Below are 18,970 nucleotides of genomic sequence, written 5' to 3'. Positions count from 1 at the left end.
ATGTTATCATGAAAGCACATGCCTGAATGTATATCTATAACACAAGCAGTCGTGTGGGAAGCAAGTCATATAATCAATACTAGGTGTCCTAGATACAATATTGAGAATACGTGTCCTTGGGGGCAGTGCCGGCGAACGTCATTTACACATCGTAATTGTCCTTAGTGTTGTGTGTATGTATTAACTAGGGCTTTCCTTGATTTTTAATTCTTGATTCTCTTTTCCAATTGTTTCACCATGCGAATCTTGCTATTTATGTTAGTAATTTTGTGATAGTCTTTGGTTACTGTTACATTTCAGTGACAATCTTGGGATTCCGGGATTAGTACATGTGGGCAGTATGCTCCAAGAATTGGAAAACATTGGTTCTAGAACACAATTTGAATTAAGTCATGCATAAAAAGGGCAATATTAGGACATAATTTGGTTTATGACTTTCTACCCTACATGTTCAGTCCCAGTTGAAACTAAGTTTATCTCCTAATTCCTGGAATCGACTGCCTTTCTCCTGAATCCACAGGTTTACTTGAATACAAATTATAAACTCCATCGTTTTGAGTACTTTCCTCCTAGTGGATCTCCAATAGTTATCAACAGGAGTTATCTCCCCTAACAGAAGGAGAACCTCATAACTTTCCCAAGGACCTAGAAGTACTCTGGAGTTTGTGAGGGAAAAGGAGGGTGGGTCTTTACACCAAGTGTTCTAGGTAGTATCTAAGAATTGTTATCACTGTTGATGATGTCCCATGTTCATCATGATGGATTAATGCCCATTCTGTTGAAAGGACTCAATACACCATTAAATTTGGGATAACCTGAGACCTCATCATTCTATTTTGGCATATTAGTTGTTGGACAATTATCAGATTTGGAGATACTGAAATTTCTACCACAGCTCAAATTAGATGTAATGGATTTTAGACACCATTTGATATTGGACATATTGACACTTGATCTGGTCATTTTGGGATTTATGAGACCATTTGAATTTGGACATATTGAAACATCTGCCCCCCATTTGATCTGGGATTATTGGAAATTCAATGACGATTCACTGATGGATGAACAGTTCGAGTTTAGTTGGATCCTTGCAAAATGGGGTTTACAACACCAGTAGATTTGGGGCAATTTTTTTTCGGGCACAAATGCATTTTTGGCAGAGGGGATTTAGGATGCAATTGCATAATATCATACTGAGACCTCTCAGTTTCCGAATAGAGCACATTGTTAGGTACTTGGTGCATGTAAACTGTAAGTTTGAGAACTCCAACTTTCAATGTATTTCACAACATTTTGATCCAATAAGTGTGACATATTATTGTCTGGAACTAGTGAAGAGGATATTGACAACTCTACACAGAATTTAGTAGGAGAGTTATCGACCTGTTACGTATAGTTCTGTGGTAGTGTTTGTCTCAGTCAAATATTCACCTGAATATTTGCTTGCTCAAACAAAGATAGATAACTTCCATTGAACAACAGTAGAAACATACACAACGTCTTGGTCTCAGCATAGATAGCATTCAGAAATTTGATCAATTTAAGTTTTTTTTCATTCTTATCACCAAACACACAGGCCTAGACAAAATGATTTTGAAAGAAAGCATTTGGATTTTTTTTCATTTTTGTGAAGATGAAAGAATACCAAGTTCAAAGTATTGTCAACTTCCATAATGAAATAAGTGTGATATTTTGATGTATCATCACTTGCTTGATTATGCATAGAACTTGGTTTCCTTCAGTCATATATTTATTTGATGTAGAAGATCTTTTCTTGGAATATCTTGCTCTATTGTTTTAAAAAACATTATCAAATGCAATCAGCAATACCCTTGAAATGTGTATGAAAGTCAAGAGTAAATGTTTTGGTTTTTTTAAGTAAACGGAGGAAAGAGAAAAATAATAATTCCATGGTTAAATTCACATTAGTAAATATCTGTCTCTTTCACCAGAACAATCTGTTTCCTTCGCTCTGACAATTTGTTACCATCGCATGGACAATCTGTCTCCATCACCAAACCAATCTATCTCAGAAATTAGGACAATGTCTCAGTCACTAGGACAATATGTCTCAGTTAATTATATAAAGACAAACTGTCTCCATCATCCAAACATTTCATCTCTGTTACTTGGACAAGTGTTCTCCATCACCAAAACAACCAGTCTAGATCACCAAAACAACCAGTCTCAGTCACTAGGACAATTGGTCTCCAAAACAATCTGTCTCAGTCACCAAAACAATCTGTCTCAGTGACTAGGACAGTCTGATTCTGTTACCTATATAAAGACAATCTGTCTCATCACCAACATAATTGGTCTCCATCACCAAAACAATTGATCTCAGTTACTTGGACTGTTGGTCTCTATCACCAAAACAATCAGTCTCAGTCACCAAAACAATTTGTGTCCAACAACAAGACAATATGTCTCCATCACTGAAGCAATCTGTCTCCATCACTAACCAATGTATCTCTATCACCAAAAAAGATAGTAAGTCTCTATTACCAAACCAATCTGTCTCAGCTACTAGGACAATATGTCTCCATCCCCAAACCAATCTGTCTCAGCTACTAGGACAATATGTCTCCATCCCCAAACCAATCTGTCTCAGCTACTAGGACAATATGTCTCCATCCCCAAACCAATCTGTCTCAGCTACTAGGACAATATGACTCCATCCCCAAACCAATCTGTCTCAGCTACTAGGACAATATGTCTTCATCCCCAAACCAATCTGTCTCCATAACCAAAACAATTGGTATCGATGATCAAAACAATATCTCTCCATCACCAAAACAATCTGTCTCCATCACCTAAACATTCTGTCTCCATCACCAAAACAACCTGTCTCAATCACCAAAACAGTCGGTCTCCATGATCAAAACAATCTGTCCCATCACCAACACAATCTATCTCGGTTACTAGGACAACCTGTCCTCATCACCAAAACAATCTATCTCAGTTACTTGGAGAACCTGTCCCCATCACGAAAACAATCTATATCGATCACCAGGACAATCTATTTAATTCACCAAAACAATCTGTTTCAATTACCTAGGACAATCTGTTTCTAACACCAGGACCAATGCTGCCCCCACAATTCAAGGTAAAACAGATCTAAATTCATTAGTATAAAAGGTCCATGAAAAGATCAATATCCTTATTTCCAGAAATAACCATGCAGGACTAGCTCTGGAGTTCAATAAGGCTGATCTAAGTGCTGTCAATGTTGGCCATGAAAGATTTACTGAACTATCAACAGCAGAAAGTATTCATGAAAAATGTCTGGCACTGTACAGGTCTATAGCATCACTTATGCACACCTAATGCAGGGACAGTCGGCAGCATGCATGTAAGTGCAGAAAGTCTGCATGAAGTACAGATTGCAGTACACGTGAAGCTGAAGAATGTCTGCATGAAGTACAGATAACAGTACACGTGTAACTGCAGACTGCACAAAGTACAGATAGCAGTACACGTGTAGCTGCAGTCTGCACGAAGTACAGATAGCAGTACACGTGTAGCTGCAGTCTGCACGAAGTACAGATAGCAGTACACGTGTAGCTGCAGTCTGCACGAAGTACAGATAGCAGTGCACATGTAACTGCAGTCTCCATGAAGTACAGATAGCAGTACACGTGTAGCTGCAGAAAGTCTGCATGAAGTACACATTGCAGTACACACCTGTAGCTGCAGAATGTCTGCATGAAGTACAGATGGCAGTTCAGTGTAGCTGCAGAAAGTCTACATGAAGTACTGATAGCAGTAGACATGTTACTGCAGAAAGTCTGCATGAAGTATGTCCTCCAGCACACATGTAGCTGCAGAAAGTCTGCATGAAGTACTGATAGCAGTAGACATGTTACTGCAGAAAGTCTGCATGAAGTATGTCCTCCAGCACACATGTAGCTGCAGAAAGTCTGCATGAAGTACCGATAGCAGTAGACATGTTACTGCAGAAAGTCTGCATGAAGTATGTCCTCCAGCACACATGTAGCTGCAGAAAGTCTGCATGAAGTACAGATAGTAGTAGACACGTAACTGCAGAAAGTCTGCTTGAAACACAGACAGCAGTACACATGTAGCTGCAGAAAGTCTGCATGAAGTACCGATAGCAGTAGACATGTTACTGCAGAAAGTCTGCATGAAGTATGTCCTCCAGCACACATGTAGCTGCAGAAAGTCTGCATGAAGTACCGATAGCAGTAGACATGTTACTGCAGAAAGTCTGCATGAAGTACAGATAGCAGTAGACATGTTACTGCAGAAAGTCTGCATGAAGTATGTCCTCCAGCACACATGTAGCTGCAGAAAGTCTGCATGAAGTACCGATAGCAGTAGACATGTTACTGCAGAAAGTCTGCATGAAGTATGTCCTCCAGCACACATGTAGCTGCAGAAAGTCTGCATGAAGTACAGATAGTAGTAGACACGTTACTGCAGAAAGTCTGCTTGAAGCACAGACAGCAGTACACATGTAGCTGCAGAAAGTCTGCATGAAGTAGATAGCAGTACATGTGTAGCTGCAGAAAGTCTGCATGAAGTACAGACAGCAGTAAACATGTTACTGCAGATACAAGTAACCATGTGAGAATTAACCTTGCCTCATCAGGATCAACCTTGACCCCATCCAAAGGCCACATTGTATTTTGAACAATTTTAGCCATAACAATGCATGGCAATAATCCATAATCCTCATTTCATAACAAATATTGATTATTGATATATTTTTATTTTGCTTCATAATGTGCATAATGCATATTTAATAATTCCAACATCTTTAAATTTGCAGATCTATCGCAAAAGGAAAGGAAAAGACTTTTGGAAAATACATGAATTAACCCAAAAACTGGAACAACTGGCAACAGCCAGCCAACTACAAAGCAGTGAACGAGTGAGTGAGTTTATTTTTACGCCGCTTTTAGCAATATTCCAGCAATATCAATGCAGTGGACACCAGAAATGGGTTTCACGCATTTTGCCCATGTAGGGAATCGAAACCAGTACTTAGGCATGACAAGCAAACAACTAAGTCATTAGGCAACCTCATTGCCCTGACAATGAAGGAAATATTATCATGGTGTGTGAAGATTATGGAAAATAATTTCACCAACATAGTTGGTGGCTTAAAATGGAGTATGAGTAAGCGAGTATGGGTTTAGGCTGTTTTTAGCAATATTTCAGCAATGTCACAATGGAGGACACAAGAAATGGGCTTCACAGATTGTGCCCATGTAGGGGATCAAACCTGGGTCTTTGGCCCAAATGCCCCATTTCAAGTGGACAGTCAATGGAGTAAAATGGACTGTCAGAGGTGAATGGTGGATAGATTTGTGATCCAAAATGGATAGGTATGAAACAGATTTTCATTGCTGCTGAATGGATAGTTAGTACAGAAAAATGGATAGTCAATGGATAATTAATGGATACATAGAAAAGCAAGATGGATGGTGAGTGGTGTGAAATACATGGATTGTGTTGTAGTGGATAGTGTTACGAGAGTGTATTTCACGTGATTTGGGTTGTTATTAATTATTACTGCTGTAGATGCAATTGGTCACAATATTTAAGGTTTTAGTGTTAGTTATTGTGGGTAACATTTCCTACAGAGAATTATTTAAGCGACATGCCTCTAAGACATTACTTTAGAGTTATCTCCCTTTGCAAAACATATAAGACAAGTTTGAGAGCGTACCACGTTAGTGGTGATGGTCATATGTGCTCGAACTTTGGGGAAATGACTGAAAGTATATATAAATGTTAGCTGCCGTGTTGGGACGGACACGGACACATTCACATTACTGGAACATACATCATCAATCGCTGAAAACGCTTGATCTTCATAGCAGCCATCAGACCTCTCACTGTATTACATTCTGCATGACTGTTTCTCTCATGCACTGAGACTTTGGCGAGTTTGCTATACATTTTTCTGACCTATTGCCTTAGATTTTGTCTCATAGTATTGTACTTGAAATTGGTATTGTGAAATTGACTTGTGACTTTGTATAACTTGCTCTCTTTGCAAAATTTACAATAATTGAATGTTTCAGGCTTGACTTTGTTCTGTTTTGCTGGTTCACAGAGGATTTCTTACATCTTTCGTCATGGCAAATTCTTAACCGTACCAATAGTTAACTTGCAAATCAAACATCACCAGACATGATGTTATTCAATTGCCATTCCCACCGTACTGTCACATGTGATGGCTTGCACAGATGGCAAAACATAACCCTTCTCATCTTGCCTTCCCAGATGTCACTGATAGTTCTGATAAACTTCTCAATAACTATTTTCTATTTATAACCCAGAAATTAACTTTCCGGTTATCCTGACATAAAGCATTCCTTCAGATCAACTATCAAGACAGCGACAGTCAGTGCTCTATAGAATCACTAAGTCTGAGAAAAAAAATAGAACTCTCGGTGTAACACTAATTACACTTTCAGTAAGCTTGAGTCTGACCTTTGGCTAATGGCAAGCTCGACTGATCAGCTTATGCCTGCATTAACCTGCCTTGGCAATTTACACCAATCAAGCAGACATGAATAGGACGTGAGCATGCTGAACCAACTGATTAAGCAGAAATGTTTGCACTGTAGCACTGGGAACAATAAGTGCAAACATATTTTGCATTTACGCAAGTCATCTGTATTATCTGGGATCAAAGAATGAAGATGTTAATCAAAATATCATACTGACTAATTGAGGACAGCCATTGTCCAAATATTTCCTAGGACCTATAAAATAATGTCACCAAGACATTTAAGACTTAATTGCAATTATTTCTTTGATGTTTATGTCAACTTGTCAGCCAACCTGTACCAGTATGTCAAAGTCATAAAATACTGTCTATGACATTCCTAAGGTAACTTGGTCATCCCTTTAGAATGTCAGCCATCACATCAATTAGTCCAAGGCAATGCTATTGATTGTTTACCTATCCATTGTTATCTGTAACTATATATGTATTCACATCTACCTGAGCCTGACCACCCGATTCCGTTTACATGTCACCTCTTACAAGAAGCATGGGTTAGTGATGGCCAATATTCTAACCCTGACTTTCAAGGCTACCACCAAAAGGACACAAGGAATTACCTAGTCTTGTGAATCAACAATAAAAACTTCTACAGTCCTCTTTCTACAAAAATGTTCTACAGTTGCGGCCATAAAATTTCCGAGATTCTTGTGATTCAAAGCATGCCTTGCCCACATGACCAAAGAGGTTAACCCTGTCAGCAAACTGACAAGGTTAGGATATCATCTATAAGATGACTCAACGCCGTGCTTCATATTCTGTCTGGTATGATAATAAAACAGTAACATATCTAGTAAGTATATGAAATACTTGTAGTCTAATATGTTTATAAAACATTTATACATCTAGTATGCATATATATCACTAATATATCTTTCCTCTGTATGTAGCAACAAAGTAATGATGTATCTACTTAAGCTAAGGCTCCAAGGACATATAAATTCTATATCCTACATACGGTGTTCAGTGAGAACTATAGGCCAGATTTGATATCACGACATGCCATAGATCATAACGTTAAATTGCACCACGCTTATTCTTGCGGGATTAAATATTGTATCCATAGCAACAATGTGACCATATCCAAGACTTGCATAAAAATACCTCACATTAAAGCTCACTGTGATGCAAACCAACATTCATATAACTAATCTGGCACACAGAATAGGGAGTTTCCCTTTCGATTCCCCTGCCTGTATATCAAATGTCATAAAGACAAAGGACATATAAAACAGCTGAGAGAGTAATGGCTTAAAATAATGGCTACCCATGTATTAAGCTGCTGAGAGTCATTCTACACATACACTGAAAAGACATCGTTTTTATTTAGGTTTTTTTAAAAATAACTTTGAGGTTGTTTTGAAAAATTGCTCTTGTTTATCAAAGTGTTATCTGGAGTCTTTGAATGTCTGTAATGGTCATTATGATGAATATACTGGGTGTGATTCAGTGTTTGCAATAATTTATTTTGCCAGTTGACCATCAGGTCCTGCTGGCTGTAAAATCTACAAGCTCTGAATGAAATGTGCAGGCCCAGTTTGTTAATGTCAAACCAATAAGAAAAAATAGACAAACCCAATTACATTGTTTAATTCTACCATTATATGGAATAAGATCAAATTCCTGTTGAAAAAATAAATTGCCACATAATTTATTGAAGGCCACGAGGGCATGCAAATATTTGAAAATGCTGGCCTGATACAATAACAACCTGCGCTGGGCCTCCAGGTCGGTGGTTAATTCAAATTCTGGTGTCATTACTGGGGAGCTTTGAATCTTTCTAATAGTGATACGGAACACATTCAGGTATCATCATTTAGGAGCCTTGAATCTTTCTAATAGTGATAATGATGAACACATTCAGGTGTTATCATTTGGGAGCCTTGAATCTTTCTGATAGTGATAATGAATACATTCAGGTGTCATCATTTGGGAGCCTTGAATCTCTCTAATAGTGATAATGATGAACACATTCAGGTGTCATCATTTGGGAGCCTTGAATCTTTCTGATAGTGATAATGATGAACATATTCAGGTGTCATGATTTAGGAGCCTTGAATCTTTCTGATAGTGATAATGATGAACATATTCAGGTGTCATGATTTAGGAGCCTTGAATCTTTCTGATAGTGATAATGATGAACATATCCAGGGTCATTATTTTGGAGCCTTGAATCTTTCAAAACAATGTTATGATGAACATGTTTGGATGTTATCATTTAGGGCCTTTGAATCTTTTCAAAAACTGTTATGATGAACCCATTAGGTGTCATCCATTGGGAGTATACAGTCTTGCCGAAAGGTGCTATTATGCATTCACACAATCACCCTGTGTACATAAAACATGGTCTTGCTTTTAAGTGCACAATGATTGGGTCAATAACTCAGAAAACTGAATCATTCATTCTATCAACTGTAACACAATCTCACAAATCTCTGGGCATGATCTGATTTTTCTACAATAAAAAGTTGCAAAATTTCACTGAATTTTTACAGAAAAATTTCATGTTCTACTTATTTGACAGAGAGAATAACAAACACAAGGATCCACTCCTGTATTTCATATCAATGAAAACATTCAACAAAAACATTTTAAAGACAACAGCTTGAGCATTCACAAAGGTAACATCCTTTGATGTCAAACATGAAAGAATATAAAATAACATGTTCCACAGAGATGTAAAATGCCAACAGTACATACACTCAGCCATATAAAATAGTATACACTCTCAGAATAGGACCATAGTTTGTTTCATATTAACTAACAATCAATGAAATTGCTCACAGATACTCATACCCCATGTTGCACCTCAATTAGTGAAGCAAAATTACATGCGGCACTTAAACCACATTATATACTAAACATCAAAAGAAATGGTTTAAGTCTTCTATAAATAGGTCTCACTACAAAGAAGTGAACACTCATTTTCTTTTATTTGCCACAATTAATCAATCATGTCATGACAGCTTAACTACAAAACATGAAAGATAAGTGTTCTTTACTTTTTTGAGTAGTATGTACTGTGACAATCTATTTTTATCTTGTTTACAGATGAATAACAATCAAAAGATGCAAATATGAATTATTGTCATGGCTGATTAGAGATTAATTTCCAGAGAGAAAATCATTAAAATTTTCTGCACAAACAGCCCAAACATCAAAGTATGCTGAACAGAAAACCAAGACAGCAGAGATTTCAGACCAAATGGCTTTTGTACCTAGGATCTTGGTAGAATATTTCTCCAGTCATATGATGCTGTGAGATCCACTCTGCCTTGTTTATGTCCACCAGGGAGATTTCTCGGATGCTGTGCGCTCGGTGGATACGACACACAGATACTAGCCACTTCTCATTGAGATTGTCTGAAAGGAAAGATGCAGATGAGGATGACTTCTGGTGCTGCAACTGTTGTATTATAATTGACAACAAAAAATGTACTTACTCACCTCATTGTGTGTGGACATCTGAATAGTGACTTCTCCCTGTCTTTTTAATGCAACCAACTAGTTCTCTAAATGTCATGGTTTCAGCAGTCTCTTGTGAACCTATGCGTCCCTCAGATAATTAATCTGTTGTTTTTCTATTCATCATCTATTACAGTGTGTCAACCATCCATACTAAAGTCTACCCACACAATATCAATCTATACACCAGCCCATCCCTCCGCCATTCTATTCAAACAACAGCCCATCCCTACACCATTCCATCCAAACACCTCCCCATCCCTACACCATTCCATCCAAACACAAGCCCATCCCTACACCATTCCATCCAAACACCAGCCCATTCTTACACCATTCCATGCAAACACCTTCCCATCCATACACAATTCCATCCAAACATCAATCGATCCAAACACCATTCCATCCAAACACCTCCCCATCCCTACACCATTCCATCCAAACATCAATCGATCCCTACACCATTCCATCCCTACACTATTCCATCCAAACACCTCCCCATCCCTACACCATTCCATCCAAACACCTCCCCATCCCTACACCATTCCATCCAAACATAAACTCATTCCAACACAATTCCATCCACACACTGCCCATCCCTACACCATTCCATCCACACACCTCCCCATCCCCACACCATTCCATCCAAACATCAACCCATTCCTACACCATTCCATCCACACACAAGCCCATCCCTATGTCATTCCATTCAAATACAAGCCCATCTCCACACCATTCCATCCAGACACCTCCCTATCCCTCCACCATTCCATCCAAACATCAACCCATTCCAACACCATTCCATCCAAACACAGCCCATCCCTGCACTATTCCATCCAAACATCAACCCATCCCTACACCATTCCATCCACACACCAGCCCGTCCCTACACTATTCCATCCAAACACCAGCCCATTCCTACACCATTCCATAAAAAACATCAATCGATCCCTACACCATTCCATCCAAACACCAGCCCATCCCTACACCATTCCATCCAAACACCAGTCCATCCCTACACTATTCCATCCAAACACCAGTCCATCCCTACACCATTCAGTCCACACATCAACCCATCCCTAAACCATTCCATCCACACACTGCCCATCCCTACACCATTTCATCCACACACAAGCCCGTCCCTACACTATTCCATCCAAACACCAACCCATTCCTACACCATTCCATCCAAACACCAGTCCATCCCTACACCATTCCATCCAAACATCAACCCATCCCTACACCATTCCATCCACACACTGCCCATCATTACACCATTCCATCCACACACTGCCCATCCCTACACCATTCCATCCACACATCAACCCATCCCTACACCATTCCATCCACACATGGCCCATCCCTACACCATTTCATCCACACACAAGCCCATCCCTACACTATTCCATCCAAACACCAACCCATTCCTACACCATTCCATCCAAACACCAGTCCATCCCTACACCATTCCATCCAAACATCAACCCATCCCTACACCATTCCATCCACACACTGCCCATCATTACACCATTCCATCCACACATTGCCCATCCCGACACTATTCCATCCACACATCAACCCATCCCTACACCATTCCATCCACACATGGCCCATCCCTACACCATTTCATCCACACACAAGCCCGTCCTTACACCATTCCATCCAAACACAAGCCCATCCCTACACCATTCCATCCAAACATCAACCCATCCCTACACCATTCCATCCACACACTGCCCATCCCTACACCATTCCATCCAAACACCAGCCCATCCCCACACCATTCCATCCAAATACCAGCCCACCCTTACACCATTCCATCCAAACATCAATCGATCCCTACACCATTCCATCCAAACACCAGTCCATCCCTACACCATTCCATCCAAACATCAACCCATCCCTACACCATTCCATCCAAACACCAGCCCATCCCTACACCATTCCATCCAAACACCAGCCCACCCTTACACCATTCCATCCAAACATCAATCGATCCCTACACCATTCCATCCAAACACCAGTCCATCCCTACACCATTCCATCCAAACATCAACCCATCCCTACACCATTCCATCCAAACACCAGTCCATCCCTACACTATTCCATCCACACATCAACCCATCCCTACACCATTCCATCCAAACATCAATTGATCCATACACAATTCCATCCAAACACCAGCCCATCCCTACACCATTCCATCCAAACACCAACCCATTCCTACACCATTCCATCCAAACACCAGCCCATCCCTACACCATTCCATCCAAACATCAACCCATCCCTACACCATTCCATCCAAACATCAACTGATCCATACACCATTCCATCCAAACACCAGCCCATCCCTACACCATTCCATCCAAACACCAGCCCACCCTTACACCATTCCATCCAAACATCAATCGATCCCTACACCATTCCATCCAAACATGAAACCATCCTTACACCATTCCATTCACACACCAGCCAATCCCTACACCATTCCATCCAAACATCACCCCATTCCTACTATATTCCATCCAAACACCTCCCCATCCCTACACCATTCCATCCAAACATCAACCCATTCCTACTTTATTCCATCCAAACACAAGCCCATCCATGCACTATTCCATCCAAACACCTCCCCATCCCTACACTCATTCCATCCAAACATCAACTCATTCCTACACTATTTTATCCAAACACCTCCCCATCCCTCCACCATTCCATCCAAACATCAACCCATCCCTACACCATTCCATCCACACACCAGCCCACCCTTACACCATTCCATCCAAACACCAGCCCACCCCTACACCATTCCATCCAAACATCAACCCATCTGTACATTATTCCATCCAAACACCTCCCCTTCCCTACACCATTACATCCAAACATCAACCTATTCCTACATTATTCCATCCACACACAGCCCATCCCTCCTACACTATTCCATCCAAACACCTCCCCATCCCTACACCATTTCATCCAAACACCTTCCCATCCCTACACCATTCCATCCAAACATCAACCCATCCCTACACTATTCCATCCAAACACAAGCCCATCTCTACACCATTCCATCCAGACACCTCCCCATCCTTACACTAGTCTATCCACACAACAGCCAATCCCTATACTATTCTATCCGCACAACAGCCCATCCCTGAACCATTCAATCCAAACACCAGCCCATCCCTACATCATTCCATCCACACACATGCCAATCCCTAAACCAATCCATCCAAACATTAGGACATGGCTACACCATTTCATCCAAATACCAGCCATCCCTACACTATTCCAACCAAATGCAAGCCCATCCATACACCATTCCATCCAAACACCAGCCCATCCGTTCACCATTCCAGCCAAACATCAACCCATCCCTACACTATTCCATCCAAACACCAGCCCATCTCAACATTATTCCATCCACACATCATTCCATCCCAACACTATTTTCCATCCAATCACAAGCTCAGCCCAGCCCTACACTATTCCATCAATACACCATCCATCCATATACCAGTCCAATCACGCCTCTTTTCATCCACACACCATCCATCCACAAAGTATTCATCAACATACCATCCATTCACATACCAGTGTACCCACATGCCATTCATCAACACACCAGCCTATCCACACATTCCACTGAAAGACCAGTCCACCCATATGCCTGCCCATCCACATACCATCCATCAAGACACTTTCCATCCATACATCAGCTCATCAGCATCAATTCATCCTCATACCATCTATCCACACACCATCCATCAAGACACTATCCTTCCATACATGATCCATCCACATTCCATCCATCCAAAGACAAGCCCACCAACATACCAGTCCACCTACCCACACACTAGCTTATCAACAAATCCATCCACATGCAAGCTCATCAACACACAAGCTTATGCACACAAACTCATCAAAACTATCAATCTACATACCATCCTTTCACACACTATCCATCCACACATCACCCATCTACACACCATCTACCCACACACAAGCTCATCAACACACCATTTAATCTAAAGATGAGCCCACCCATACATCATCCATCAACACACCAGTCTGTCAACACACCATCCATACAAACACTATCCATCCACACATCAGCCTGTCAACACACTATCCATCCACAGACCAGCCTGTCAATACACTATCCTTCCACACACCAGCCTGCCAACACACCATCTATCCACATACCAGCCTGTCAATACACTATCCATCAACACACCAGGCCATCTAAACAATATCTATCCATACACAAGCCTATGAACACACAAGCTCTTTGACACACTATCCCCCAGTTGACTCACACACAAGCTCAACAAACTATCCATAACACTATCCATCCAAACACCAGCCCATCCACTCATCATACATCCACACATCTGCCCATACAAACACTATCCATCCACACACCATCCATCAGCCCATCAGACACTATCCATCCACTCACCATCCATCACATCAGTCCATCAGACACTATCCATCCACATACTATCTATTAACACACCAGCCCATCAAGACACTATCCATCCACTCACCATCCATCCACATGTCAGCCCTTCCAGACACTATCCATCCACTCACCATCCACCCAAACACCAGCCCATCCAATTACCATCCATCCAAACAAGAGCCCATCCAGACACTATCCATTCACTCATCATCCATTCCCACACCTGCCCATCCACACATCTGCAACCTTCTCAACACACTATGCATCCACACACCATTGAACTACACACCATCTATCCACACACCAGCCTGTCCACATATTCAGTACATTCAGTACATCAGTACAGTCCAGCTGTTTAACCACAAAAAAGAATGTCTACCCTCAAACTCATCTTCATCACATGGCTTTAACCCTGTTACTATACAGCATTCACTTCGTGAAGCCAGCATACCTGAACACCTTGACCTTGAAAGCAACGAGAACTGCTGCAAGTTTCCAATCAACTGGACACAGGAATATTCTGATGATGCTGTATTTGCTATATTCAGGTTCAGCATACGTAGATACACCGAACGGTAGCCTGAATGACCACATCTATCTGCAAAACAAACCCATATCAATACAGTTAATGAAATGTTTGCCTAAACATCTGAGCACAATGAAGATTTTACATAGCACTTACATTACATCATCTCTTTGGCTTTATGTGTGGTGGCTGAAAGGAGTTTGGTGGTATGCATCACTGCGCGGTGTGTGGATGGGTGAGTGAGTTTAGTTTTACGCTGCACTCAGCAATATTCCAGCTATATGGTAGCAGTCTGTAAATACTTGAGTCTGGACCAGACAATCCAGTGATTAACAACATGAGCATCGATCTGCGCAATTGGGAACCCATGACATGTGTCATCCAAGTCAACAAGCCTGACCACCTGATCCTGTTAGTCTCCTACAACAAGCGTTTTCGCCATTTATGGCAAGCATGGGTTGGTGAAGGCTTATTCTACAATCAACAACAATTCAACAATCATCTGGAATGTGTACTGTATTTCTGTAACATCCCAATCCCTTCATGGATCAGAAACAGTACAAGAATGGAAATTTACCTTTGTTTTCAACACAGTCCATCAAAGAAACACAAAGACAAAGACAGTAGTAATTCTTAGTTTGATCATTATGAGATGGAAGAAAAGAAGTCCCTCATGCATTTTTTTCATAGTACTCAAACCTAATACACTGAATCCATCTCGAGCTAATATTTTAGCAGTATAAAACACGGGAGAAGCAACTGAAACACACTGATTATCTTTGTGAAGGTCTGTCGTTGGCAATTCAGCCATGGACCAGTGACCATGGCCTCATTAGGAGCTGAGTACAAAGGATTAACACAAGGCCATTCTCTGTGTCACAGCAGTAGAAGAAACAACACATCAGCAAAATGTCTTGTGACTGTCTTGTCCCATAATCAAACACTTCAAGCTATCCAGTCCCTATCGTTTCAGTCCCTCCTGTCTTAGCCCTTGCTCTCTTTGCCCCCCTCACCCCTGGCCCGAGAAGATCCGGACAGTTACAACTGTTCCTCAGCACCTTATGCTTGTCATAGGATTGTCTGGTCCAGACGTGATCATTCACAAACCATATAGCTTGAATACTACAGCATGAAACAACAAACACGCCAACCCCAACTTGCCCCACAGTCACCCCTCCCTTCTGTTATTTCTTCCTATCATTTCCTGTCCTCTGTAAGACACACTGACACTGTTACCTATTGGAGACACCCCTCAGAGACACCTCCCTTCCCGACCTTTCAATAGTTATTTAATTTGAACAGAAAAACACGTCTTACCTGATGAACAAAACGGTAGGAACTGTGCATTGAATACTTGGTGATCTTGTGGGTGTAAAATTTGATAAACTGATCTCCCAATCAGCTGAGACTGTGGACACAAAGGGAAAAAAGATTATAATTAATGGCATATCAGATGACATAATGAATAGGTACAGGTAATATACCTTTACCACCCTCTACCATGGAAGTGTCAGCAAGGTAGCCTGCTGGTTAAAGTGCTTGCTTGTCATATCAAAACGAGTGAGTGAGTTTAGTTTTTTGCCACATTCAGCAAGATTCAACAGATATGTCTGTAAATAATCAAGTCTGGACCAGACAATTCTGTGATAGCATGGGCATTGATCTACACAACTGGGATTTAACATCGCGCATCCAAATTAGCAAGCCCAACCTCCCAATCCCCAGCATCAATTCTACATACTGAGTATCAGTTCTAACCCTGATCTTGTCACACAAAAGACAGTGGCTTCAGTTTCCACATGGGTATAATATTCAAGCCAACTTCAGTTGTCGGCTATTATAGTATTGCTGCAACTCACTCGCCCACATGGATACACTGCTGACCAACCAACACCAAAATCAGAAACTCAAACAAAAAGCCAAGTGAACCTTTGCATTGCTCGCAAACCTTACATTGGGGTGGTGGAGTAGTTTAGAGGTTAAAGTGTTCCAAAGCTCAAGACCTGGGTTCGATTCGTCACATGTGTACAATGTATGAAGCCCATTTCTCATGTCAACCACCAAAATATTGCTCAAATATCGCTAAACGTCATGTAAACTATTATTCAAAGACCTCTCTATAAAAACATCTGTCAACGCTTCAGACATGGTTGTATCAGGTGAACAGGAGACAGTGCTGATATTCTTAACATGCATAAGCTAAAACATTCAACCAGGACAGCTGTTCTCACCATCCCAAAAATCAACTTACGAGGCCACTCCTGAGTGAGTTGTATTAGATTGTAAAGGTTATGCCATCATATTGTTGTGATTGCACTTAAAACACAATTGGGTAGAAATGGTGATGACATTAATTTATATCGATAGTTACAAACAACTTGATATCAGACAACAGAAATCCAGCCTGGTACCAGCCCATAAACCCAAGAGGTATAATTACCCTTTTGGAAGCAAGAAAACACTGGAGAGTAGCTGTCTGTTACCGAGTGTTGAAGGGTCAAATCTGAACAGCACATCACTCAGACAGCCATATAACCCTTCTGGCAAAAAAATGAGCCACTGCCCGCTCTACAGCATGTTTTTCACACATTTGCAAGCAGTAACTATTTATGACCATGTCTTGCAGCTAGGAGTAAGGTGTTGTCACTATTGGTAAAAGTGTGATGAACAATGGTGCTTTGTCTTATGCAAAAAGGGTTGTGATACAGGGTTTAGAAAATAAATACAGCTATCCATTGCAATAATATCCTATGTGATACCATAATTTCTGCTGCCATATTTGTGAGGTCCACTTTTCACTACCTACCACAATAGCAGCAATTTCACATTCTTCTCAGCAATCATAATCAAACTGATGCTCTATAATCTACTGGACCCACAGGCCCATGTTATTGACTCATTATTTAAAATCTTGTTTGACAGTTAATTGCAAGCATTTTGGTTTTGGGATCAAAATATCATGGACTGACTTGTCAAACTGTTTAATAAGAAAAGTGCAATCAACTGTGTACTAAGTTCTAAGCCAGAAACACAATTGCCACTCATATTATCTAGGTTTTAAACAATCCCCTAGAAGATCCTGGCTAAAATTGATCTTCAGTAACCCATGCTTGTCGTACAAGGCAACTAATAGGATCGGATAGTCAGGCTAGCTGGTTCATGTCATTGTACCCCAATAGGGTAGAATGATGCTCATACTATTGATCACTTGGTTCAGACTCAATTATTTACAGATGACTGCCATGAAACTTGAATGTTGCTGAGTGCAAAGATAAACATGAAATCAAGATACAGACAATGAACAAGCCTGCAGATAACAAGAAGTGATGGCAATATAATTCCAGTGTGAAACCATACCTGTGGGCAGGAAAAACATGCTAAAACCTACACTAAACAGGAAGGTTCTAAGCACTTCTGATCACTTAATATGTCAGAACACATTAACCCTAACCTTGACCTTTGACAAATATTCACCAAAACCATTCAAAATCATGTCTCAAAAAATGATAAGACAACAGTTCCAAGTTAGAATAATTTTAAAGACTTTAGAAAATATGAAGGTCAAACCATTAACTGTCTGCCTTGTGACCTTGACCTTTGATCTTCGAACAGCAAATGGCATATTATTCTCATTCTTTTGGAAGTACAAGGAGAAAGTTACAAATCCTAGCATTCATTATATTCAAACCAAAACTTGAAATTAAAATTAGAGTGAGTGAGAGTGAGTGAGTGATTGACTGATTGAGTGAATGAATATGTTTTATGCCACTTTTAGCATTAACCCAGCAATATCATGACGGGGACACCAGAAAAATGGGCTTCAGACATTGTACCCATGTAGGGAATCAAACCCGGGCTTCAGTGAATGCATTAACCACTTGCCTACCCCACCATCCAAGACCATGCAACTAAATCAAAAGTTTTGGAACCACAATGAACAACAGAACACATACTTTCACCAAATGTAAAGTAAAAT

The 18,970-nt window shown here is 40.5% G+C and overlaps 1 protein-coding gene across 1 annotated transcript in view; it reads right to left on the bottom strand.

Annotated features, from left to right (window-relative positions):
- LOC137274401 (neuronal PAS domain-containing protein 2-like) overlaps positions 1-18,970 on the bottom strand; it is a 100,932-nt gene that overhangs the window by 35,793 nt on the left and 46,169 nt on the right. The window contains exons 5-7 of the mRNA XM_067807572.1: positions 16,312-16,402; positions 14,920-15,066; positions 9,760-9,904 (exon numbers count right to left, since the gene is read on the bottom strand). Of these exons, the coding sequence (XP_067663673.1) occupies positions 9,760-9,904; positions 14,920-15,066; positions 16,312-16,402 (383 nt within the window). The remainder of the gene's footprint in view (positions 1-9,759; positions 9,905-14,919; positions 15,067-16,311; positions 16,403-18,970) is intronic.

The sequence above is a fragment of the Haliotis asinina genome, chromosome 2, assembly GCF_037392515.1.
Source record: "Haliotis asinina isolate JCU_RB_2024 chromosome 2, JCU_Hal_asi_v2, whole genome shotgun sequence".
NCBI lineage: Eukaryota > Metazoa > Mollusca > Gastropoda > Lepetellida > Haliotidae > Haliotis > Haliotis asinina.
Note: the sequence above shows the minus strand (reverse complement) of the source record. Positions and strands in the feature narration are given on the sequence as shown.